Source organism: Mus caroli, chromosome 9 (genome assembly GCF_900094665.2).
Source record: "Mus caroli chromosome 9, CAROLI_EIJ_v1.1, whole genome shotgun sequence".
NCBI classification, from domain to species: domain Eukaryota; kingdom Metazoa; phylum Chordata; class Mammalia; order Rodentia; family Muridae; genus Mus; species Mus caroli.
The window spans coordinates 95,988,212-96,012,923 of NC_034578.1; the positions used below are offsets into that span (position 1 = coordinate 95,988,212).

Consider the following 24,712-nt stretch of genomic DNA (forward strand, 5'->3'; position numbering starts at 1 on the left):
GCGGATGGTTGTGAGCCACCATGTGGTTGCTGGGATTTGAACTCTGGACCTTTGGAAGAGCAGTCGGGTGCTCTTACCCACTGAGCCATCTCACCCAGCCAGCACTTCTTGTTAAAACATCCCCGGATCTTGTACTTCACAAGTTAACTGCATAATAGTTTTTTTTTTTCTGAGTTTTTTGTTTTATTTTGTTTTTAAATCAAATACAAGGCGTAGCTTTCAGTGAGGAGTGTTCATGGTTTACTAATCTTTTGCATGCACTGTAAAATCGAAAACTGTATCTGGAGCGGACATACAGCGTAAACAGTACAGTGAAATAAAATATTTAAACTTTTCACTGAAAATTAAATTCTTAATCCAAATGACTTTTAATCCTAAAGAAAATATCTATAACTAGTTATAGATATTCCAATTACATATGCATTCTGATTACATATTACTAGAAAATAAAGAATTTCTGCAAAAATCCAACAACTAATATCTCAAGTGAGAACACATTAAAAACAATCTGCATTAATCTGGAGATGAGAAATATTTAAAGGAAGAAATGTAAGTAAGGGCATGGTACAGTTTCCATACACTAGAGGCTCTCCATATCTCTGTGAACATGTCTTCAACAACATACCTCCTCCTCTCCAACTACTACTATAACATACCACAGCCAGAACAAATTTCCTATAACCACTAGAACACTCCCATCTATTCTTCAAAACTTGGCAGAGATATGTATTTGCTCACTGAAGATTTCCTTTCCTCTCCCCCAAAGAGTCTATGTGTTTCTCCTTTTACTATTACAGTTTTTTTTTTTTTATTTTCACCCTAATGCTAAATAAAGGCCAAGCATCCTGCTTTTCCCCACTCTCTATCCCCAGTGCCTCGCCTATATTAAATGTTCCATTAATCTTTACCAGAGAAAAGAACAAACGTAGGCAAATGGCTCTGTGAGTGAAAGTACTTCCTACCAATCCTAATGACCCTATGTTTGATCCCGCATGATGGAATGGGGAAACAAGCATCCATAGTTGTTTTCTAACCTACATATCTGTGCTCATGTGCACGTGCATGGTGTGCACACACAATAAATAACTGTAATAAATTTTTCTAAAGGAATGTATGTGTAACAGTAGGTTGTATTTTCCTGCTTTACAACTTTGTTTCTATTACCAGAAAATGGACATTACAATCTGCTATCAACAAAGGTTAATACAAAAATATTTTACAAAAAATAATTTTTAAAGTATTAAGTCACTTAATCATTTATGTGATAATTATTAAGGATTAGATCCTTTCTTTTAGATCAGCTTCAGAATCAATATTACTTTTCCCCCCAAAAGTCCTCCTATTTTTCTTTGTTCAGGCTGCTTATTACAATACATAAGCCACACAGCTTACAGTTAACCACTATTTGTTTCTCATAGTTCTGGAAGCTGGAAGTCCAAGCTAAAGACTAAATTAATGAGGTTTTTACTTCTTAGAATTCAGTACTCACATGGTGTAAGAGATAAATAAGGAAGCTTGCAAATGTTTTACACAATGGCACTAATCTAATTCATGAAGGTTTTTGCCTTAATAATCACTACCTAAAGATCTTCCACATCTTAATAACATTCTATTGATGGTTAGGTTTCAACCTATAAATTCTGGGAGTCACAGCTGATACACGGTAGCTCATGGTCTCATAGTCTCAGTTATTAAGGAGGATTGAATGAACCAAGGAATCCAAAACAGCTTTGGCAACATAGTGAGATTCTGTTTGTTTTAAAAACAAACAAAAACCCCACTACATTCATAGCACATCTTGATCTAGCATTTTAGTTCACCACAATCATCCTACCTTCAATTAGTTTTTTTTTCCCCCAAATTATTTTATTCCATTGCTACTTTTATTCTGATTGTAAGTCTTAAAGGGTCTACTATGAAAACTTAAAAGACTTAAATTTATATTTTTCCCTTGTCATCTTATTTAATTTAAACAAGTTATTTAATTTTTAAACTTCAGTGCCTTTATAAAATATTGATATGTATATACCTATATTACAAAGTTTTGTAGAGTTTTTTTAAGTGTATATATTAGTGCTTAGGATAATACACAGCACATAGTAGGCACTCAATAGATAACAGTTGTCAGTTTTTTGGTTATTTTTCAGAATTATATAAGCCTTTATTATCATGACACAGTTGGACCACTCTGGCCAGGGTTGGGAGGGAAACAGTCACATGTATACACTGAGGAGGGACATAACCCTGAAGCAGTCATATTTGTTGTTGTTGTTACTTTAAAAATGTTTGTATAGCTTCTGTCTATATGGTCTTCTCTAGAAATTTTATGTATGTTTGGGGAGTAGGGAGAGGGAGTCGACACAGGGTCTCACTAGGTAGTTCTGACTGCTCTAGAACTCTTCTGTAGATCAGGTTGGCCTCAAACTCAGAAATCTGCCTGCCTCTACCTCCCAGGTTCTGGGATTAAAAGGTTTGTACCACCTTATCTGGCTAAAGATTATTTACTTATTTAATGTCTATGTGGGGTTTTGTTTTGTTTTTGTCTACATGTATGCCTGCATACCACAAGGAAACAACAGATCCCATGGGACTAGTTATAAAAGGTTATGAGCCATCATGTGGGTGCTAAAAATGGAATCCAGGACCTCTGGAAGAGTAGTCAGTGGGCTCATCCACTGAGCCATCTCTAACTCCTTATAGCAATGTTTTTAACAAGAACAATGCATTATAACTTCCTCAAAAGCTTTTAAGAACCAACTGAATATGGCGGTAAATTCCTTTAATCTCAGTCCTCCAGAGGCAGAAGCAGGCAGATTTCTGAATGTGAGGCCAAGCTGTTCTACAAAGTGAAACCTTACTTAAAGAAAAAGATTAACTCAATCTCTCTATGATAGTGTTATTCTTTCTCAGGCAAATCTTTGTACCAATAACTCTACCTTATATAAACTACTTTCATATCCCTTAATAAACTTAATGTCAGAGTCTGAAAGCATCAGATACCAAGTAAGCAAACTGCCACGTTTAGCTGGCCAGAATATATGTAAGAAAGCTGCTGCAGGCCCTCACCTGAGTAACTGTAACTCTAAGACTTGAATCAAGGCCACCATGGAGTTCTGCACCTACACAACCACAGCAGCTCTTACTAAATTTTTTTCTTTGTGTCAGCCATTCCCAGGCTGACTTTTATCAATCTTTTCAATTTTTTATTAGGTTTTGCTTCCAATACTAGCTCTCTTTCATTGAATCACTAAGTAAATGCTCAACAGAATGGGTTCAGAGAAAGTATTGCCGCTTCTAATTCCTCCCTGAGTTATCGTCTCACTCTGTTCTTCTGTTCTCACTTCTTCAAACCTGTTTCTCCCTTGTGGACTTCCCCCGATTCCCATGACACACACAAGACCATGTACTTGTATGCCAAGACTGTCAGACTTGTAGAGCTGGAAGGTACTTTCCAGGATCATCTGGTCTTGCCCAACAGTTGATTTTTCCCAAACAGGAAATAAAAAAAGTTTAGCTATGTATTAAGACTACAAAGCTAATACATAGTTTATTTGAGAGTAGAACTAATTTATTATAAATACAAATATATACTATTCTACTCATTACAGACCATTTTGCACTTCATCTCTTCATCTGTCTACATGAAATAAATCACAGATTATAATTATTTTATCTAAAATGACAAATATTGTAATTTTTTGTTTTCGAAGTATCCTGACTATCAAATGAAGAACATATAACCCTGTTTTCTCTATTTTTCAAGTCCATTCAGAACTCAGTGAGTGAGTGACCTGTCTCTACTCTGACAAGGTTGCTAGCAGAATAAACATCCATATTATAGGGACTGAGGAAAGGAATAGTTTGCTTACAAAACTATAAAATCTCAGCCCTTGGACTACAGATACAGTCAGGACTGAATATGCTTTATATGCATCATCTTTTAATATATTTTTTGGTTTATTAATAATTACCACTCATGCCGAGCATGGTGGTACATGCCTTTAATTCTAGTACTTGGGAGGCAGAGACAGGCAGATCTCTGTGAGTTTGAGGCCAGTGAGTTCTAAGACATCCAGGAACACACTGAGTAACCCTGTCTCAGGAAAAAAAAAAAAAAAGCCAAAAAACCACTCATGACCACACCTAGATAGAAACCCTAGATAGAAACGATCATCTAACTTCCTAGCAGATTCTGCAAGAGTTAATATTTCATACAAATTTTTAAAAATTATTTTATTACATTATTTGTTCATTTATTTTGGTATGTGTACGTGTATGTATGTGTACATGAATATGCTGAAGTAAGAGAACAGTTTGTAGAAATCAGTTCTTTCCTTCTACCATGCAGTTCTAGGGATCATATGGGTTTTCCGGCTTGATGACAAGTGCTGAACAATCTTGCCAAACCATCGAGCTGGTTTTTATAAGGCTTGCATTAGATTCTCTATAAAAATGTGTTCATAAATTAATGAATAAAGAGCTGAGGGGAGCCTCAGTTAGTAACTACCTGCCCCACAAGCACAATAACCTCATTTTTTACCCAGAACCCAGGTAAAAAAATGCCAAGTGTGTTAACCCAATTTTATAATCCCTGAGCTGAGGAAACAGAGACAGACGTTGCTGGGGTGTGGTTGGCAGCCCAATTATGAGCTCCAAACCAATGAGAGAACTTGTCTCCCTGGAAAGAGGTGGCCGGTGCTCCGGAGGATGGCACCTGAGGTTAGCTTTCGGCCTCTATAACATGTACCCACATGCACATAGGCTTGTACACACACATACATACAAATGTGTAAAAGAAAATTAGCTTAAAACTGGAATCTCAAAGATCTAAAAATGTATTTGTTCTCTAAAAAGTAAATAGGAGTTAGAAGGGAGAATGCAGGAATCGGTCAGCCATCAAAGATAAGGAGGAGACAAAAGCCCACACATTGCAATGGCCACATTCTCTTCCACAGGGCTTACTCCTTGCCTTTGCCTTTCTCTTGGAATCTCTCATCAGATCACTGTTTCCTTAGGCTTTTTGACTATTAAGAGACTTCTAGAATAATTTCTCTCTTCACTTTTGTAAAGACACTTAGCAAATATTCAAAGAGATACAATCAAGCACACAATTATCGTAACCATGCTACCAGCAGAGCCAAGCTAGCATAGTGGTTTACTTCTAAGTCAGTACTTGTAGTTTACTAGAGCTCTTATTAAATGTTATCTTGACATTATTCCAACAAGGCTTAAGTAAAATTCAGTAAACAAAACAACAAAAACCAAACCAAAATAAAACCAAAAAAACCCCTATTATGTTACCTCAAAGGTTGAGAGTAAACAAATTTGTCCACAACTGACTTACTTTACTTCAAATGCCTGTGTGTGGTACAACTTTCTACTTCTCATCCAAATCATGTATATCCTCTCCCTATTTGCTAAGCATTCACAATGAAACACTTTTAAATAATTTACCAGATCAAACTAACAGCAGTGAAAATATCACCGCCATTTACCTTCTATTTCACAAACAGCATAAAGTACCAGCTTACATAAACCCACTGAGTTCTTTCCATAAAGTTTCCCTCTTAATTCACAAAGAAAATAAAATCCAATTCAAAATCTGGAACAAGAAAACTACAGACTTAATAAACAAAATAACTTACTGAAAAAATCTTTAAAGATGTTTAACCAATCCATTTTGAATAAAAATTCTGTGTTCTCTTTTCAAAGTTTGTTGACACAGCTCCGGGATAATTTTCAGTGAGCTTCCTGGTCTGCTCTGTAACACTGAAACTTCCCACACCCAATCCATGTGACCTGGCCCACACCCAAGCAATAGAAAAGTTTTCAAAACTGAGGCTTCTCTTTTTCCAATACTGTTTTCTCCCCTTAAGCCATAAAGTAACCTGTGGAACAAGTAACTCAGGGCAGCAGCAAAAACAGGAGTTGTAATTCACTCATTGTAACAGAAAATATTAAAGCTAGTATGTTTCTAATAGTTAAAAATGAATGCATACATTCTTCATTTCCTGCATTTCCTCCTTTTCCTTGACTTCCAAACAATGCCTCTACTAGCACAGCTATTGTGAAACAAATTCATTAAATTATATGAGTTTTAAGGTATCAAAATGGGTTGCAGAAATTCTGGGAAAAGGGGAGGTTAGATATTTGAATACAAAACCTAGATTCATATCATTTAGATGTGACCACTAATTTAATACAGTATTCCCAAACTCTGGGGAATGAAGACAACTATAACTGTAATATTCTGAGTACAGTTAACTGATGTTTCTCAAAATTAAGAGATAAGTTAACTGGTCTGTCAAATGCCATGATAACTGCAGATTAATTAAAATGTTGGATATACCAGAAATACTGTAGAAACTGAAAACCCAATACTTTAGGAAGTTCTTTTTACTATATTTTAGCTTTTGCAGCTTAAAATAGTTTAAAAGAAGAAACATTTACCTTATATCGCTAATAAGTATTAAAATACTAAACTATTAAGTATGCATTGAAATTTTTAAATACTATTTAATAATAGTATGTCAGTTGTGCTACATTTAGTCCCAAACTGTCCACAAAAAAACTGTTTCCCTCTTTTTTTACAAACAGGCAAAGAATTATTAAGCAATTACACATCTGTCTCCTTGAACACCACAATTAAATTTCTGTCCCTCCCAATTCCTTCCTGTCCATTAAGGAAAGATAACTTAAGGAAAGGGAGGAGGCGAGTCTCCATCCTACATACTTCCTTCCTTCAGTTTAACCAAGGCCAGAGAGAAGTAGGTTCCCCCTATCTCTGGCCTTAATAAAGGCCAGCAAAAATCTGAACCAAACACACAGAGTTAGAGAAAGAAAGACGTCAACAAAATTGCAAAGTGACCAATCCTATAGATGCGAATATACAGCAATAACCCACTGGTATAAAACTCTCTTCAGTTAGAATAAAATAAAATGATTTGTTTTTTAAGTGAGATTCATTCATGTCAAAAAAGTTCAATAATGTGCCACATAACATAAGTTACCAGGATACAAAGGAACCAAGTCTGAATGCCAGGCATTTTTTCCATTCTCTACTAGTGGCAAACTTTCTGCAAATCGAAACTCCACAGGAGCTGTTGTAACGAGGTCAAAGTTGGGCTGGAGAGATAGCTCAGAAGTTAAGAGTACTGACTGCTCTTCCAGAGGTCCTGAGTTCAATTCCCAGCAACCACATGGTAGCTCACAACCACCTGTAATGGGGTCTGATGCCCTCTTCTGGTACTTATATACATAAAATAAATAAATCTTAAAAAAAAAAAAAAAAAAAAAAAAAGCCAAAAACCTACGATCTAAAATGAAAGCTGTTGCTTCCCCTTCACTAAGAGACAGCTTACCTAAGGTGTCCTTCAGGTTTTTAACAATAGATGCTTTCCGAGCACTGTTCTTTCTTTCCACATAGTTAGAAGGGACAAAACCTGTTTTATTCATTGAATTTCGAACTCGCCACCAGGATTTAGAGTCATCCAGGAGCCATAATCTCTCATTCTTCTTGATATCCAGCTCTTGTTCCTGCTGTGCCACGTAATCAAATTTGGCCACCACCACCACTTCTTCAGCCATCTTTCAGCAGCGTCAACACTGTAACACACAGAACATGTTTTAAATGGTGCTGAAGTGTAACTGTCTACATGCTTGTCCAGAAAGACATGCTTAAACATTTAAGAGGCCAGGAATTATGACTCATACCAGCAAACCTAACACTCAAAAGGCTGAGGCAAGAGGACTTTCATAAGTCTGAGGCTAGCCTTGGCTACATACTAAGTTTGAAGCTAGAATAAGCTACAGAGTAAGGCCCTGTCTCAAAACTAATATACAAAACAGGAGACGGGCGGGGCACTATGCAATTCAGTAGTAGATACTCGGAGCCCGTGCACAGTTTTGAGCTCAATTCCCAATACTATAAAAAGAAATAAATTTAAGAGTATCAAAAAGTTAAAAGTGATATGAAAAATGCTAACAGACAAGTACTAATTTTTAAAAAGCACTTGTTCCTATTTGGTATTATATAAACTAACTTATATTTAAAACCACCGTTAGCAATGAAATTCACTCTACAAACAACTGAACATTCCTCTTAAAGTAGATAAAATCAAACTTGTATACAACAAATAACAGATGCTTTCTGAACACTTCTGCCTTCCCATATAAGTTATAAAGTACAAAATTAAAATATATTGGTATAACTACAGGAGAAAATAACAGATTCATTATTATAAGGGATAATTTTTAACATATTTATCTCAATAACAAAGCAATCAAGGAGACAAAGCACCAAGGTTATAAAATAACATTGTATTAGTGAGATATAATCGGCATATATAAAATGTTACTTCTAAACAAAAGAACATATATGGGACACATAACAATCATCAGTGTGAGGCTAAACACAGTCTTAGTGTAAGTTCAGCAGTTGGAGGCTGAGGTCGTAGCATCACAACTCTGAGGCTCTGAGGCCTAGACAACATCTCAGATCTCAGAAACATCTCTCTCCTTTTATACTGTTCTCTGGACTGAGAACCAAGTATAACTGATAAATGTGTATGAAAAATGAAGTAATAAAGGCAGGAGCAATGGCTCAGCTATTAAAGTACTTCCCAGTCTTTCAGAGAACCAAGATTTGGTTCCGACTCCCTACCTCAGGCAACTAGCAACCCATTTTAACAACCCCTTGTAACTCCATCTCTTCTCTCCTCTTTATAGTTCTTCTCTCTTATACACACACACTAAATAAATTAAAAATATTAAAAATAAATATTTAAACTGGAATAATGAAGCCCATTACTTTATAAACTGGCTTAAAAATTATTGTAAACTTTCATGTAACTGGCAAAAGAATTTATGAAGGAGATGTTTAGTTAAAGTTGGGGCTGTTAGCCATAGCCACTTAACACTCAGGAGATAAATCTCTAAGCCACTCTCTAATTAAAATGACAATTCTGGAAATATTAAGAAAAAGAAAAAGAACATGCAAATACTTGGAACCGCAACTGTATACTGTAAACAGTCAAAGGGAATAGTGACACAAACAACTTTATAAATAAATCTGAGGACAATAAAATACAATGATCAAACTCTATGAAAAATAAAAAAATATAATTGAATGAGTTAGTTGAATTGTTGGTTTGTTTTGTATTTTGAGGCACTGTTTCTCTGTGTAACCCTGGCTATCCTGGAACTCACTCTTGTAGGCCAGGCTGGCTTCAATGCCATAGATCTACCTGCCTCTGCCTTCTGAGTGCAAGGATTAAAGGCATGAGCCACCACTGCCTAGCTTACATGCATTATTTTAAAATTAAAAAAGTATATATATAAGCAAACACTGTCCTGAAACTTAAGTTTAGACTTGATCTCACTCTGCTATCTTCAGAGAGACTTGTTTCATAAAAGCAGATATGCCTCATGAAGCAAGCAAATAAATTCAGCCTTTTATTTTGGGTATTGACTACCATGTCTGTTTTCTCAAAAATGAAGTAAGTACTTTAATCCAGAATTCAACATCCTTTTGCATAAGTATGTCAACAAGATAGATACAGACAAAGGATTTGCAAAAGCCTCAAAATCTGCCACACATTGTTTTATGCTTTGTAAGGGAACCACTTAAGTCAACAAAATGCTTTTAAAAAGAAGAAAAAGAGACAAGATGGCGTGTAAGAGACAACAGTGTAAGAAACACTGATGAACTAGAAGGTGGTAGTATTCCTGCCCAGAATGCACAAGGCCTCAAGGGTTTGATAGCCATCATGAGAAAAACATAGATGAGCAGAGAAATTTGGGGGAGGGGGTGAGGGGACGCTACTTGTATTATTGCAAGTTGACAGTCTGAAATTACTTAAGCACAAAGAATCTAAATTATTACTGACATATGATGTGATTTAAGTTAGAATAAAAGCTGAGGAGGTGCTAATGTGCGTGCTATGCAAACCGGGGGAAGAATTCGATACCCAAGAACGCCAGATGTAGCAGCACACCACTGTGATCCCAGAGTTGGGCACAGACAAGTCCTAGGAGGTAGCATTCCAGAATTTAATGCCAGCCCATCTACCAGCCTAGCTAGGTTCAGTGAGAAACCTTTTCTTAAATTCTTAAATAGGTAGAGAGCTATTAGAGAAGGCATGTAGTTGTCAACTCAACCTCTGACATACAGACAGAGAGAGAGAGAGAGAGAGAGAGAGAGAGAGAGAGAGAGAGATTTTACAATGAGCAACCAGCTTTCTGAAACACTGAAAAACTAGAAGCGGGGATATTTTTCAAAGATAGGCTAAAGAACTATGGCTTCTCCCTTATACACCACACCTAATTTATACAAGCTTAATGGATTTTATTTTGATACTTGAATTTTTTTTCTAGAAAAGTGTGTAAAACTAATGATGAATATTTGGAAAAATATTATGTGCTGACAGACTATATATTCCAGAATTTAATGTCTCCTGTTTGGAGCATACTTGGATTACCCTTCTATTAGAACCTATTGTTATTTTTAGCAATACAGCTTGGGAGACTAACTTTAGCTTCAAGCAACTGGATTAATCAAAGCTCCATCAGGGTATCAGATTCACATATTGAACTTTTAAGGCCAATTAAATGAAAGGAAGAGAGCCTTCAGAGAAAGGGTGAATGGCTCTTGAGAAACAAAAAGAAATTGTTTCAGGATGAGAGGGGACCATCTTACCAGCTGGAGGATGAAGCTGACAGAAAGTAGAAAGACAGTTGCATGGAGAAGCTAGAGAAAGTACCCAAGGAGCTAAAGGGATCTGCAACCCTATTGTTGGAACAACATGATGTACTAACCAGAACCCTGGAGCTCTTGTCTCTAGCTGCATATGTATCGAAAGATGGCCTAGTCGGCCATCAATGGAAAGAGAGGCCCATTGGACTTGCAAACTTTATATGCCCCAATATAGGGGAATGCCAGGGCCAATAGAATGGGAAGGGGTGGGTAGGGAAGTGGGGGGCGCTATGGGGGACTTTTGGGTTAGCATTGGAAATGTAATTGAGGAAAATATGTAANAAAAANATTAAAAANNAAAAAAAAAAAAAAAAGAAAGACAGTTGCTTGGAAATGAGCCAGAGCTGATTTAAAAACAAACAACCAACTGCACATGCCACCCTTTGAACCTCCAGGTCCCTGGCGTTAGTAATGGGAAGACTGTCCATTGTCTCAGGCAATTTAGGTCATTCTTTTACTGTTATTTTCAGTTAGGTCACATTATAGGTAGGTTACCAGTTATCACAATGTGCTTAAAAATGCTAAAGTAATTTAAGACAATATTGAAGCAGAAACATATAAATCAATACAACTAACACACAGTCGCTTACACTTAACGTTTAGAAGTCTTTATTCCCAGTATACAAGTAAGTTTTAATTTATTAGGTTTTTAAAAAGTAGAGTACTTCAAATTACTGGTGATCTAAACATTGAAGAGATTTGTCTATATTTCTATTTTTCCTTCTCCCAAACATCTAAATGTTTCACACAGACCAACTAATTCAAAAGAAAGTGATTTAAGCAACTTTCTTTGATAAATCTTTCTAAAGCAATCAATTTGGTTTTCACAAAATAGCCTTCTTTAGCACTATTTGTTTATTTAATAAATAAAGGTTCTTAAACTTTCAGTAAGCAGATTTAATTCATGGGAACAGAACTGTACCAAAGGTATCCCATTATCCTCTTCATTAACAGAAATGGACGGGCCTAATCAGACAAGTCAGTTAAGAAACTTTTATTGTATAAAAGCATTCAAAAATACAAGGCTTTTGTATGAGGAGTAGCACTGCAAATCATGTTAGAGTTAAGTTATTTAATGAATAACTGACACTGGGGTGTCTGTCCTTTAGGGGAAATGGTCCCAGGTTTCTACCTAATCAGGAACTTTTACTACTAGGGAGTTCTGTCCTTTTGTTAAGTAAAGTGAAATTCCTAGACACTGTGTCAGGAGAGTAGGAGAGAGAATGGGGCATTAAAAATATCAGAGAGACTGGAAACCCCTCTCTCTACCAAAGCTGACACCTAACAACCATGTGTAGAATGGGTTCAATCTTCAGCACAAAAATAAACCAACCCTGAAAAGAGAAAGGAACACAGCTAGAGCATCTCACACAGGCAGGCAAAGACCTACACAACATGCTCAACCACGAAGGAACAATAAACCAACATTTATAGAATCCTCTGCCCACCAAATATCAAAATACATATGCTTCAACATGTGCCAGGGAACAGATAGAAAGATAAACCATAGCTTAAGCCACAACAAAACCCAACAAATTTTAATAAACTGAATCACACAGTAATTGGACAACAGAATCACACTAGAAATCAGTAGCAGAAAGTATGTGGCAAAGTAATTTATCTTTTAAGGGTTCAAAAAGGCTTAGTCTCTAATATGAAAGTACTAGAAGGTAATGGAACTGGAAGTGTTGGGGCCTAGTAAAAGATAATTATGTCAGATGTGCAGCCCTCGGAAGAGATTAATGGAGTTCTAATGTGTCCTCAAAGGAACTCCCATGAAGTCCTAAAGCAAGCGGCTCTGGTACATAGATCCTTTTGCCTTCAGTTTACCTTGTGCTCCTCTGGCACACACTCCTGACCACATCATTTGCCATGGGTTATGGCCAGTGGGAGTCTACAGTAAAAACCAATGGGGCTGTATAAATTTATTCTTTCAGCTTCTAAAACAAAGAGTTAAATAAACATCTTTTCTTTATAAACTGCCTAAGCTTTAACTATTTATTTTAGCAAAAACACCAACACTAAAAAAACACCACCAAACTAATACAGATAATAGGAAAGATGATCTTCTTCCTTGATGAAGAAGATAAACAATACAATTCTGAATAATCCGCATGTCAAAGAAGAAATCTTCAAGAGAAACAGGTGTCATGATGAAATAGACCAGAATCTACATAGCAAATTCTAGACTAGCCAGACAGAGCTAAACAGGAAGATACTGTCAAAAAAAGAAGGTGTGTGTGTGTGTGTGTGTGTGTGTGTAACAATTCATCCACTGAAGAATCTGTACAGGTGGCATCAGAACCTAAGAAGATATTTATTAGCTATTAAAGTCACATTAAGATGCCACTACATAATATACCTATCAAAACAGTTACTTACAAAACTAATAATACGAAATGCTTACATAAGTATGCTGAAACTGGCTCATTAATATGAAGCTGATAAAAAATAAAATGCTACAGATGTGATAGAAGACTGTCAGTTTCTACTAACACTAAACATGCAACCAGCACATACTCTTCCCATCCTGAGTGTTTCAATAAAACAAATAAAACTTGCGTTCAAAAGTTTGTACCAAGCCTTTATCCAATATTCAAAAAGAGCCATACAAATATCCTTTAACAAATGACTGCCTTAAAAAACTAGTAAGGCCATACCAAAGTGAGCAAGACTGATCCTCAAAACCTGGATAAAGTTCTAAGGGAATTACATGGAGTAGAAAAAAGCCAATAATGATGACTGCTAACTCTGACTCCATTTACATAAAATTCTTAGAATGATGTGTTACAGAACTAGAGCTAGTGACTAGAGAGAAATTACCAAAGCTAATGAGAGAATGGGAAGGGGGCTGGAGAGATGGCTCAGCAGTTAAGAGCACTGATTCCCTTCCAAAGGACTTGGGTTTAATTCCTAGCACGTACATGGCAACTCACCACTGTCTATTAACTCCAGCTCCAGAGGACCATACACCCTCACACAGACATATGTGCAAGTAACACCAACGCACATAACATTTTTTTTTAATTTTTTTTAAAAAGGAGAAAATGGGAATAGGAGAATTGTGGGTACGATGGTTTTGTTAGTCAGAGCTTTCTCTGACCACTAAAAACAAACAAACAAACAAAAAACTGAGATAACTTATGTTGAGCTTAAACATCTTGGCTCACAATTTTGAGTTAGCCCATAATTAGCTAGTATTGGTGCCATGAAGGAACAGAGCCACTTATTTTATGGTTAAGAAGCAAAAGAGAAAGGAAGGGAGCTAAGCCTCTGAGAGAACATATCCTCCCTCCAGCCTCAAAATGACCCAAAGATCTCTCCCTAGGCCTCAGCACTTCAAGGGCCCATCACTTCCCAAGCACCAAGGGCTAGGAAGCAAGCCTTCTTTTTTTTTTTTTTTTTTTTTGGTTTTCCAAGACAGGGTTTCTCTGTGTAGCCTCTGGCTGTCCTGGAACTCACTCTGTAGACCAGGCTGGCCTCGAACTCAGAAATCCACCTGCCTCTGCCTCCCAAGTGCTGGGATTAAAGGCGTGGGCCACCACCACCTGGCAAGAAAGCAAGACTTTTAACACACAGACTTTTGAGGGGCTTAGAAATCACAGCAGCGACAAATCAGCAACATGGCAGATTTTTTTTCTTTATAAAAGAAATACACTGTTTGTTGACTGTGTCAACATTAATATTCTGATTGTGATACTGTACTATAATTCTGCCAGATGTTACCACTAGAATAACTTGGTCTTTCAGTAAATTCTAAGGTTTCTTACATTACACATGGATTTAGAATTATCTCAAAATAAAGTTCAAACATAAAACAAAAAATTAGCACATTTAGCACCTAGTGTATTGCTGCTGTAACTAGTTAACATTTAGTAATTTTAGAAAACACAAATTCATTATCTTACAGGTTTTTTTTTTTTTTGAGGGTCAGAAGCTTAAAATAGTCTGGTGAAACCTATAACACTTAGTAGCAATATTTTCAAATGTATACACATAAATAACCAGGTAAAGTAAAAATCAACAAAACTAAAATGCATTTACTTTTTCTTTGGTGGTGGTGATGGCGGTACTAGAATCCAGGGCCTCCCACATACAAAGTATATTTTATCAATGAACCACATCAATGTGTGTTTAAAAGCTTTTGAGACAGGGTCTCAGTAAAGCTGCCCAGGTTGGCCTTGAACCTTCAAAATTCTCTTTAGCTAGTATATTTTATGTCTCTTTGCCATTCTTTTTCTTTACTCTTCCATGTTCTTTCCTGAAGAAACTAGATTCATCTTTCCTATAGTGCATCCCCCATCATGAGTTTGGCCTATAATCAAAGCATGTGGGAGACAGAGGCAGGAAGGTCACCATAATAAAAGTTCTAGACTAGCCAGAACCACACAGAGGATCCTGTCTCAAACTAACTTACTAACTATAACTACTTAACTACACAGAGGATCCTGTCTCAAACTAACTTACTAACTATAACTACTTAAATGAGCAGAAGAGAAATCAATTCCCAAGAGTCGTCCTCTGACCTCCACACATGCCACGTCATGTGCATCAGGATGCAAACCTCCCTACAGAGACTACTTAAAATACATTTTCACCCAACATAGACCAATAATTTAGAGAAACTCTAAATCAATGAAATTTTATAATAATTAGGGGTTATATTTGCTCATAATTTTTAAAACTAGGGTAGGGTAATAGTTTGTGTAAGGGCAATTTAAGTTATAAACAGTCACTATTTTAAAAAGCTGGGTGAATCCAATATAATAGCCAATCATGAGTTTCTTAACTTGGCGTAGAATATAACTAAATTTGCTTTATTCACCCTCATTTCAAAATAAGGGCTGGAGGGATAGCTCATCAGTTATGAGCACTTATTCTTACAGAGGATCTGGGTTCAAGTCCCAGAACCCACACAGAGGGTCACAACTCTAGTCCCAGGAGGATCCTACACCTTCTGACCTACATAGGCACCAAACAAGTCCATGGTGCAAAGACATACCTGCAGGTAAAATACCCATACACATTAAAAACATTTTTTAAAAACAAAACCACTGTATTAGTATTTATAAATGAAATTCTTAAAAGTAAATAAAATGTCTTTAAAGTTATAATCATGTATATGTATGTGCATATATATATATATATATATATTCTTAGCTTATAAACAAAGATTCTTACAGTAATGTGTCCAAAGACTTTCCATTTCATGATATCTATCTAGGGAATTTTAAAGATGTTATCTCTATTAAAAAAAAAAAAAACAAAAGAAAGAAAAGAAATACAACTTAATTCCTAAATTGCAATTCTACAAATTCTGTATCATTAAAATCTCAGAAAATTAAATTCTAAGAAATAATTAACTTGAAATTTTCAAGACTGCTCCTTCCCTACTTTCTATTTGTTTTTTGAAATTTTAGATGTAAGATATGCTTTCCCCCACAATGGTAATTCATTGGTTTACATAAAAAAGGACTCTAAACAAATTCTCTTAAATGTTCTGACAGAACTAAACTTATTTTTAAAAAAGGATGTATTTATTTTATGTGAGTACACTGTTGCTGCCTTCAGACCCACCACAAGAGGGCATCGGATCCCATTACAGATGGTTGTGAGCCACCATGTGGTTGCCAGGAATTGAACTCAGCACTGGAAGGGCAGTGTTCTTAACCTCTGACCCATCTCTCCAGCACTCTCAATATTAACTTGTAACTATGGCCTATTATTTCTTGTTTTGTTCTGAGACAGGGTTTCTCTATTATGTACTTCTTGCTTCGCTGACCAGGTTTGCCTTGAATTTCCAGAGAGCTTTCTGTCTCTGCCTCCCAAGTGCTGGGATTAAAGGCATGCACACCTGGCTACACCCTCTGTTCAACGCAGTAGCTTTTGCTTAAACTTAGCCTAAGTTTTCTAAACCTCATCTATCTATCAAATTTAGCTAAAATTTGCTTTTTTTTTTAAACACATACTACTGTCCATATCACATCCCCACACAACATGAGTTAAGATTATCTAGAGGAACATGCCTATCTTACTAAGAGGGCTCAAAGCACAGGATGACTGGCAAGAGGGAAGTAAAGTCAAAATTGAAATGAACTCTCAGCACTCCCAAGAGAAAACAAAAACTAGGAAAATTCACGTGAAAGGAGCGCTTAAACATTCACCTATACTTCCACCAGGTGGCGCTATTCGCTGTGTCCCAATGTTGGTGCCTTCCTGTGTTCTGCTACTGTAATTCCTTTCCAGGACACCAGCATGCTCCTTTTTAATTACATGCTTCCAAGTGTCCTTAACCGAATCTATGTACAAATACAGCAATAAACAGCTAACTAGATAATACAGTGCTCTAAGAGGGATCTGGGATGAGGGGGTGGGGGGATGATGGGGCCAATTCTCATAGAAATGATATAGTAGGGGAGAGAGCTCTAAACACAGTTTGCCTCCTGCAGACATGAGGACCTGAGTTCAAACCACAGAACCCATGTAAAAAGAAAAGGCAGAAATGGAAATGGTGGTGTACTTGTAATCCCAGCTCTGGGAAGGCAGAGACAAAGGCAGATCTCCAGGGTCAGCCAGCCTAGTGCAATTAGTGCATTCCAGATTGGTAAAAGGTGCTGTCACAAACTCCTCAGGACAGCTTCTGAGGAGCACACACACACACACACACACACACACACACACTCACACACACACAAACACACTCACTCACAAATTTACTTACCTTGGAACTCAACAATAGGTTAAATAAACATTTTAAAGCAAAAACAACCACATAGCTTTTATCTGTCTGTACCTCAGATAACGAATGGTCTGAAGCATAGAGGGCCTGGATTGCTACAATGAAAACCCCCAGTCCTTGCCTGTGTTTCTTTTCCCGTTTAACACTGGACTGCTATAAGCACTTTGAGGAGAGATTTTTTTTTCATTAGACCCCTATTCTTTCCAATATGATTATGCCTGTCTCTTTGACTAGCTTGTAATTTTAATACTTAGTTACACCAAAAAGGGCTTTACTGCATTGTAAATCAAGTAAGTATGGAACCAAACAGCTACCAAGATGACTTAAAACACAGAATCAGTCTCCCACATACATAATCTTATATTGTTATTCAATACTCACTAAATTTTATATACCTTCCAACTGTTCATACTTTTTGTGACAGCCATCAAATTTGGAGACAACTAAATATTCATAGTAAAAGAGAAACTAGCATCCTACTATTATAAAATTGCCTTGTCTTTATAGATCCCTTAGTCAACTACAAATCTAAATCAATGAGTACATCAGACCAAATATCTATACTTCACCTATTTCTACAAATTAATTAAGAACACTTAATATTAAGTTTGTCAAAACAGTCACTTGTGATCTCAAATGCCCTTAACCCCAGTACTCAAAAGAGACACAGGCAGATCTCTGAAATCAAGACAAACTGGACTATATAGAAAGTCCCAGGACAGGCAGGGCTACTCAATGAGACCCTGTTTCAAAGAAAGGCTATCAAACCATCTAACCAGGAAACTCTGTGGAAGGAGAAAATGTTTGCCATTGACATAGGTCATAAGCAATGGGATCCTTTTTTGGCAAGTTAGATGTTCCTGTCTGAAAACAACTAGTGGCAGGGGGAGGGGGAGGGGGACATCTACAGGGAAATCTACCATGCTAGTTACACATACAGTCTGCTGTGCTTTAACTCATCACTTGACAATTTCCTGTTTCTGATAAGGATCAGCTAAGTAACAGTACCCAAGTAACTAAGTCAGGAAGTTTAGATGGGTTACAATCTCACAGTGAACTATGAAAGGAGAAAAATCAACAATAACTTTGATATGCCACAGCAGGCATAAAGAGAAGGAAATTTACAAGATTACTATAATCAACATTTTAAGCCACAACATCACATAGTTTATATTGCTAAATATTCTAACTAATAAAACTAATGAAACACTCTACTACTTACAAAACAAAAACTAGAAGCACATCAGAAATAGAGGATTACATCAACTTGTTTTGTTGAGTTTGGTTTGGTTTTATTTTCTTATTGTTTGTTTGGTCAGTTGTAATCACATGTAGCCCAGGCTGGCCTTAAAACTCACTATATAGGTGAGGATGATCTTGGCTTTGAACTACTGATATTCCTACCTCCAATCCCAAATGCAGAAATTTTAGACCTGTATCACCATGCTCAGCACGATTAGGTTCTTTTAAAGATAGGGAACAATTTTATCATATTTTATTCAGGTTTGAATGATTACTTTGGATACATAACCAAGATGAGAAAACAAGAAAGATGAAAAAGTAAAAGAGTATTGTGCACATAAAATTCACTTGTTCATTCAACAAATATTAACTGAGTAAATGTACACTAGGAGAACAAACCAAGTTCTGAAAACAAAGGAAGAGAAATCAAGTATTCTGCTAATAAAAGGAATTCTAGTGAAAATCCTGTTTCTTCAACTCCTTTATACACGCCTTAGACTAACACAAGAGTAACACATTCCCTATATGATGATTGTTGTCAGTCATCACAAAATCTTACTTTCTATCCTCTCTGAATTAAAATAAACTTACCCAAGATTACACACTCTTGGGCTGCTCCTCCACAGAAAGGACCCAGCTTCTACATGGCAGCTCTCAGTTATCCGTAACTCCAGTCCTGACACCTCTCACACACAGACAGGCAGACATGCAGGCAATAACACCAATGCACATAAGAAACAATAAATAAAAGAACATACCAATTCTGCAATCTGAAGAGAGGATTATGATTTATAATAACTAAAGGAGCAACCACTAAAACAGTAAACAATCTTGCTAAAGTAAATTACAACCACACAATTACAACCACACACTGTGAAAATGTATAACAAAGAATTGCATTAATATAAAACATTAGTTATTAGTTAAAGAGTTATTACCTAATCCTTAGGTTACTAGATAGCTAAGAAACAAAATAGAATCACAGTTGACTACATCCATTTTAAAGTGTTCTGAATGAGATTAAAAATAACTGAAGGGGTCAAGGATGTAGCTCTGGGTATATCGCCTGCCTAGAGCATGAAGCTCTGCTGAGTTCAATCATCATCACCACATAAAACCAGATGGAGTAGCACATGCCTGTAGTTCCAGAACTGGGAAGGTAGAGACAGAGGATCCAAGATCATCCTTAGTTTAAAGCCAGGATGAGTTAAAAGAGATCCATCTCAAAACAAAAACAAATTTACCAACAAGGAACACTGAATTACTTCTACTTAAAATTTCACATGGTAAAGCTGGAGACAATCCTCAACATATACACACACAAATTGTATGTTGAAATCCAAGCCCCAGCACCTTAGAATATGGCTATGTGGGTAGCTTAAGAATGTAAATGAGGTACAATGAGTTTACCAACAGGCCCTTATCCAGTATGACTGGTGTTCCTGTAGAGAAGTTTGGTTCACTTAAAGAGAGAGCAGTCATCCAGAAGCCCAAGACAGGAGGAAAGTTAACGTACAGAAGAGGAGGCTCTCGAGAACTCTGCTGATACCCCAACCTCAGACTTACTATCTCACCAAGGCTCAAGGGTTATGGCAGAAGAGGGGACAGAAAGACTGCAAAAACCAGAGGCAATATACAAGGAAACTGGTTTTCCAGACACAATATGACAGCTGCATATGAATTCATGGCAGTCGTAACAACACGCACAAGATCTGCACAAGCTCAAGCCAAACAAAATCTCAATGTGGAGGGGGAGGGACACAAGGTCCTAACCCTCTTGAGGAACTATTGGTAAATGACAGCTACCAGGAGAGGGAGGTTTTGGTTTTAAGGATGCGGCCCTAGGTGGTCTAACTAGTGCCAGTGGAAGGCCATATAACCCAGGGTAGTAGATAGGTAGTACTAACATGACTTCATGGGTTTTAAAAATAAAAAGGTGAAGACACAAAGTTGGGTGGATATGGCTTGTGGGTATGGGAGGAGATGTGCAAGAGGGATGAAAATGTTCAAATTACAATGTATGAAATTCTGAAAGAATTACTAAAAAACACTTTTTAATATAAATTCCAGGATTGGCAAGACAGCTCAACAGTTAAGAGCATACATCATTCTTGCAAAGGACCAGAGTTTAGCTCCCAACACCCATATCATGTGGCTAACATTTGCCTATAACATCAGCTCCAAGGGATCCAACGCCTCTGGTTTTCACAAGCACCAGCATCAATGTACACACACACACACACCTATACATTCTATGACTTATTAATTACAGGTATAGGGAACTGGTCTATTATTACTTTAAAATCCTAGCACGTTTCACAGCACCACTCCTCTGTCAGACACCTCCATTTGCCTTTCTTAGAAATTTCCTGTTGTATCCCACCCAGTTACTGTATGACCAAGCCAATGATCTTGATTAATAAACCCTATTCAGTCACCTCCCTCTCAACTCACTGCCCTTGTATCCTCTTAACAGGACTCAAATGGATGTACAGTAACAGCATTCTGGCCATATACGTGAGGAGCAAAGCAGCTTACTAAGATAATGAGGCAGCCTTTAAGTAGTCCCCCTGTTCCAGTCTACTTGCTTCTATTTGGAAGAATCTAATTGTCACTTTTAGAAAAAGTTAGCTGGAAACATGAATTTTTCCTTTACTATTTACTAAGTGGCCTTGAGAGTTAAATTGAATGAAGTTTCAAATGAATTTGCTTTGAGTTACAATGAACTTATTTTTGTGATCCTTAAAACTCTACAAAGATAAGAACTCTTTCAACACGAGAGAAACTAAAGTCATGAGAAGACTCTAGGAAGGTGGCAAAAGAGGAAGTCACAAGAATGTCTCCAAACCTAGACTAGCATAATATGGTCTGGTCTGATCTATTTAGGGAATCCTAAATAGAGACCAGTACAAGGCAACTTCAGTGCAAAGTTATGAAATACAAGGTATTGCTAATCTGAGTTGATTTCAGCTCATTCTGTGGGCAGTGACTACCTGCTCAATACCTTGGCAGTCATACACTCCATTTCTCCCAAGTGTCAATCCTTCCTTCTCAGATTGAAGGAAATTTAAAGAATTCTCTCTCTCTCTCTCTCTCTCTCTCTCTCTCTCTCTCTCTCTCTCTCTTCATTCTCCCTCCATTTTTCTGTGAGACTCTTTTAGGAGCCAATAATAGATCAAAATATTCAAAAGAAAACAAACACACTGAAGTACTTAAAAAGGCAATGTGAATACCAAGAAAAGGTAAAAAAGCAGACGTGACATGGGATCTGTGTGATATAATCAAGAGAACTAACCAAAAACATTGTGGGAATTCTGTTACACACTTATATACACACACACACACACACACACACACACACACCATTGTTAAACTGCTGTCATTTGAGTTCAAGTATCTGGATGGTATTCACTCTGAGTCTATTTGTAATTAGTTGACATCAGAATTGACTCAGATGTTCACAGGTCTACATATTTTTGGTTAAGAACTGTGCCAATTTTGCTGAAAGGACCCAGATATAGCTCTCTCTTGTGAGACTATGCCGGGGCCAAACACAGAAGTCGATGCTCACTGTCAGCTATTGGATGGATCACAGGGCTCCCAATGGAGAAGCTAGAGAAAGTACCCAAGGAGCTAAAGGGATCTGCAACCCTATAGTTGGAACAACAATATGAACTAACCAGTACCCCGGAGCTCTTGTCTCTAGCTGCATATGTATGGAAAGATGGCCTAGTCAGCCATCACTGGAAAGAGAGGCCCATTGGACTTGCAAACTTTATATGCCCCAATACAGGGGAATGCCAGGGCCAAAAGAATGGGAATGGGTGGGTAGGGAAGTGGGGGGGGTGGGATATGGGGGACTTTTGGGATAGCATTGGAAATGTAATTGAGGAAAATACGTAATAAAAAAAAAAGAAAGAAAGAAAGAAAGAAAGAAAGAAAGAAAGAAAGAAAGAAAGAGAGAAAGAACTGTGCCAATATTGAAGCAATCTGCCCTTACAATTTGTTGACTATATTGCTGAGCAAAAAGTGTCCACTTCACCAAACAAGTCATCAGGTCAGTTACCAGAACTCTACCTGGCTACAAGTGTGAATGCTTTTGGTACCATTCAGCTGGAGTTCAGGAACAAGACAGCCTGTTAGCAATCACTGCTGACAGAGCTTACAACCCCAAGCCTCTGTACACACCACTACACATCTAAACATTTCTCAGATCCCACCTCAGGTCTATACTTGACAGATGTTGGGGCTACCTCCACCAGTAACTAGCTACTGTATGGGGCTATGGCTTCAGAAGAGCAATTCAGGTACCAATGTTCCTACTCACCACTAGCCTGGCCAAACCTCCCCTCAGCAGCCACCAGCTTATAGATGCTAAATGGCTCAGCATCTCTAACTTCCTGGCAAGAAAAGTACAGCAACAAAGAATCACACATCCTTAACTTAGTAAAAGCAGCAAACTTCTAAGGTGAACAAACAAGCAAACAAGAAAGGATTCAGACTATAGCTTTCAATAATACCCCTGTAGATATAATGCTTGAATTAAAAGATGAAGACTGGGTGCTGGGGAAATGGTTCATTCAGTAAGATGCACAAAACATAAATACAGATCTGAGTTCAGACCCCAGCACCCATATTTAAAAAAAAAAAAAAAAAAAAAAAAAAAAGGACAAAGTAGTGTGTATTTGTAACCTCTCGGTTCTGAGGACATGAAGACAGAAGGATCTCTGGTTTACTGACCAGCCAGTCTACTGATTCAGTGAGCTTCTAGTTCAGTAAGAGACCCCACTTCAAATAAATAAGGACGATAACAATAAAGGAAACTATCCAACATCAGCCTCTGGCCTCCACATGCACAAGTGTGCACTAGTATGTGTGACACACACACACAAGAATACATATACATATGCTCAAAAGGATTTTAAGGGAAGAAGTCATAACTGAATACCCACCACGACAGCTACTGCTACCATTCATTAATATCTATGCTCCTTTCATCAGCTTACTGCTATCCTACATTTCTTAGAAATGCATAAATTTCTACAAAGAAAACATGACTTGGCTAGGACCAATACAATATGGATAAAAGCGATACATACCACTTCCAATCCAGTACCTTAAGTCTTCCTATCACATTTCCCTTTTCAAATCAACATCAGAAGCCATTGCTGATTGTGGTGGTAACATAAAAAGATAGAAAAGCTTATGTCTCTAAGTAAGTGCATGAAGCAAAGTTACCTCAACACACACCTCAGACAACAGTGATATTTGAAAGTAATATGAAATCCCGTGTTGTCACTAAGATTTGTGGCTTGTTGAACTCAGTAACGAATCATAACCTAATATAGAAATCTTAAAAACATTTCTCTGGCTGTTGTGTAAAATAATTTTTTAAAAGGTAATAAAGAGATTAAAAAAAAAAAAAAAAGACTGATTAAGCCAAAAAGCATCATGGCTCATGCCTATAATCCAATACCTGGAAGAGGCGGAGTGACTGCCATGAGTTTATGGCCAGGGGCTACACTGAGTTACAGTCAGCCTGAGCTAGAGATCTGAAGAAAAATAAAACCGTATATTCATACTGCAGAAGAGTAGGTCTCCTTTACTTTTTCATCTTGGTATGAAAAACTCTTTTCCATTAAGTCCCCACTCCCTCCTCCTCCTCCTGGCTCCTAGAGGACTTGAATCTCTGAGTTTGAGGCCATCTTGGTTTACAAAGAGAGTTCCAGAACAGCCAGGGCTGTTATACAGAGAAACCCTGACCCCAAAACAAAACAAAAACAACAGCAACAACAAAAAGAATATTGCCTACTTTTTTAAAAAAAAATTATATTTTTCTAAATATACATAAATCTCAAAAAGCAAATAAAAAATACAAATCTAAGCCGGGTGTGGTGGCGCACGCCTTTAATCCCAGCACTCGGGAGGCAGAGGCAGGCGGATTTTTGAGTTCGAGGCCAGCCTGGTCTACAAAGTAA

General features: G+C 37.2%; 1 protein-coding gene across 3 annotated transcripts in view; it reads right to left on the reverse strand.

The window, feature by feature from the left end:
• Nck1 (NCK adaptor protein 1) overlaps window positions 1–24,712 on the reverse strand; it is a 52,906-nt gene that overhangs the window by 9,982 nt on the left and 18,212 nt on the right. For 2 of the 3 annotated variants that reach the window (XM_029481381.1, XM_021172607.2), the window contains exon 2: window positions 7,362–7,605. In XM_029481381.1, the coding sequence (XP_029337241.1) occupies window positions 7,362–7,587 (226 nt within the window). In that variant the 5' untranslated portion in view covers window positions 7,588–7,605. Of the gene's footprint in view, window positions 1–5,645; window positions 6,408–7,361; window positions 7,606–24,712 lie in introns of those variants that run through there. The other variant, XM_021172608.2, reaches the window with a different exon arrangement.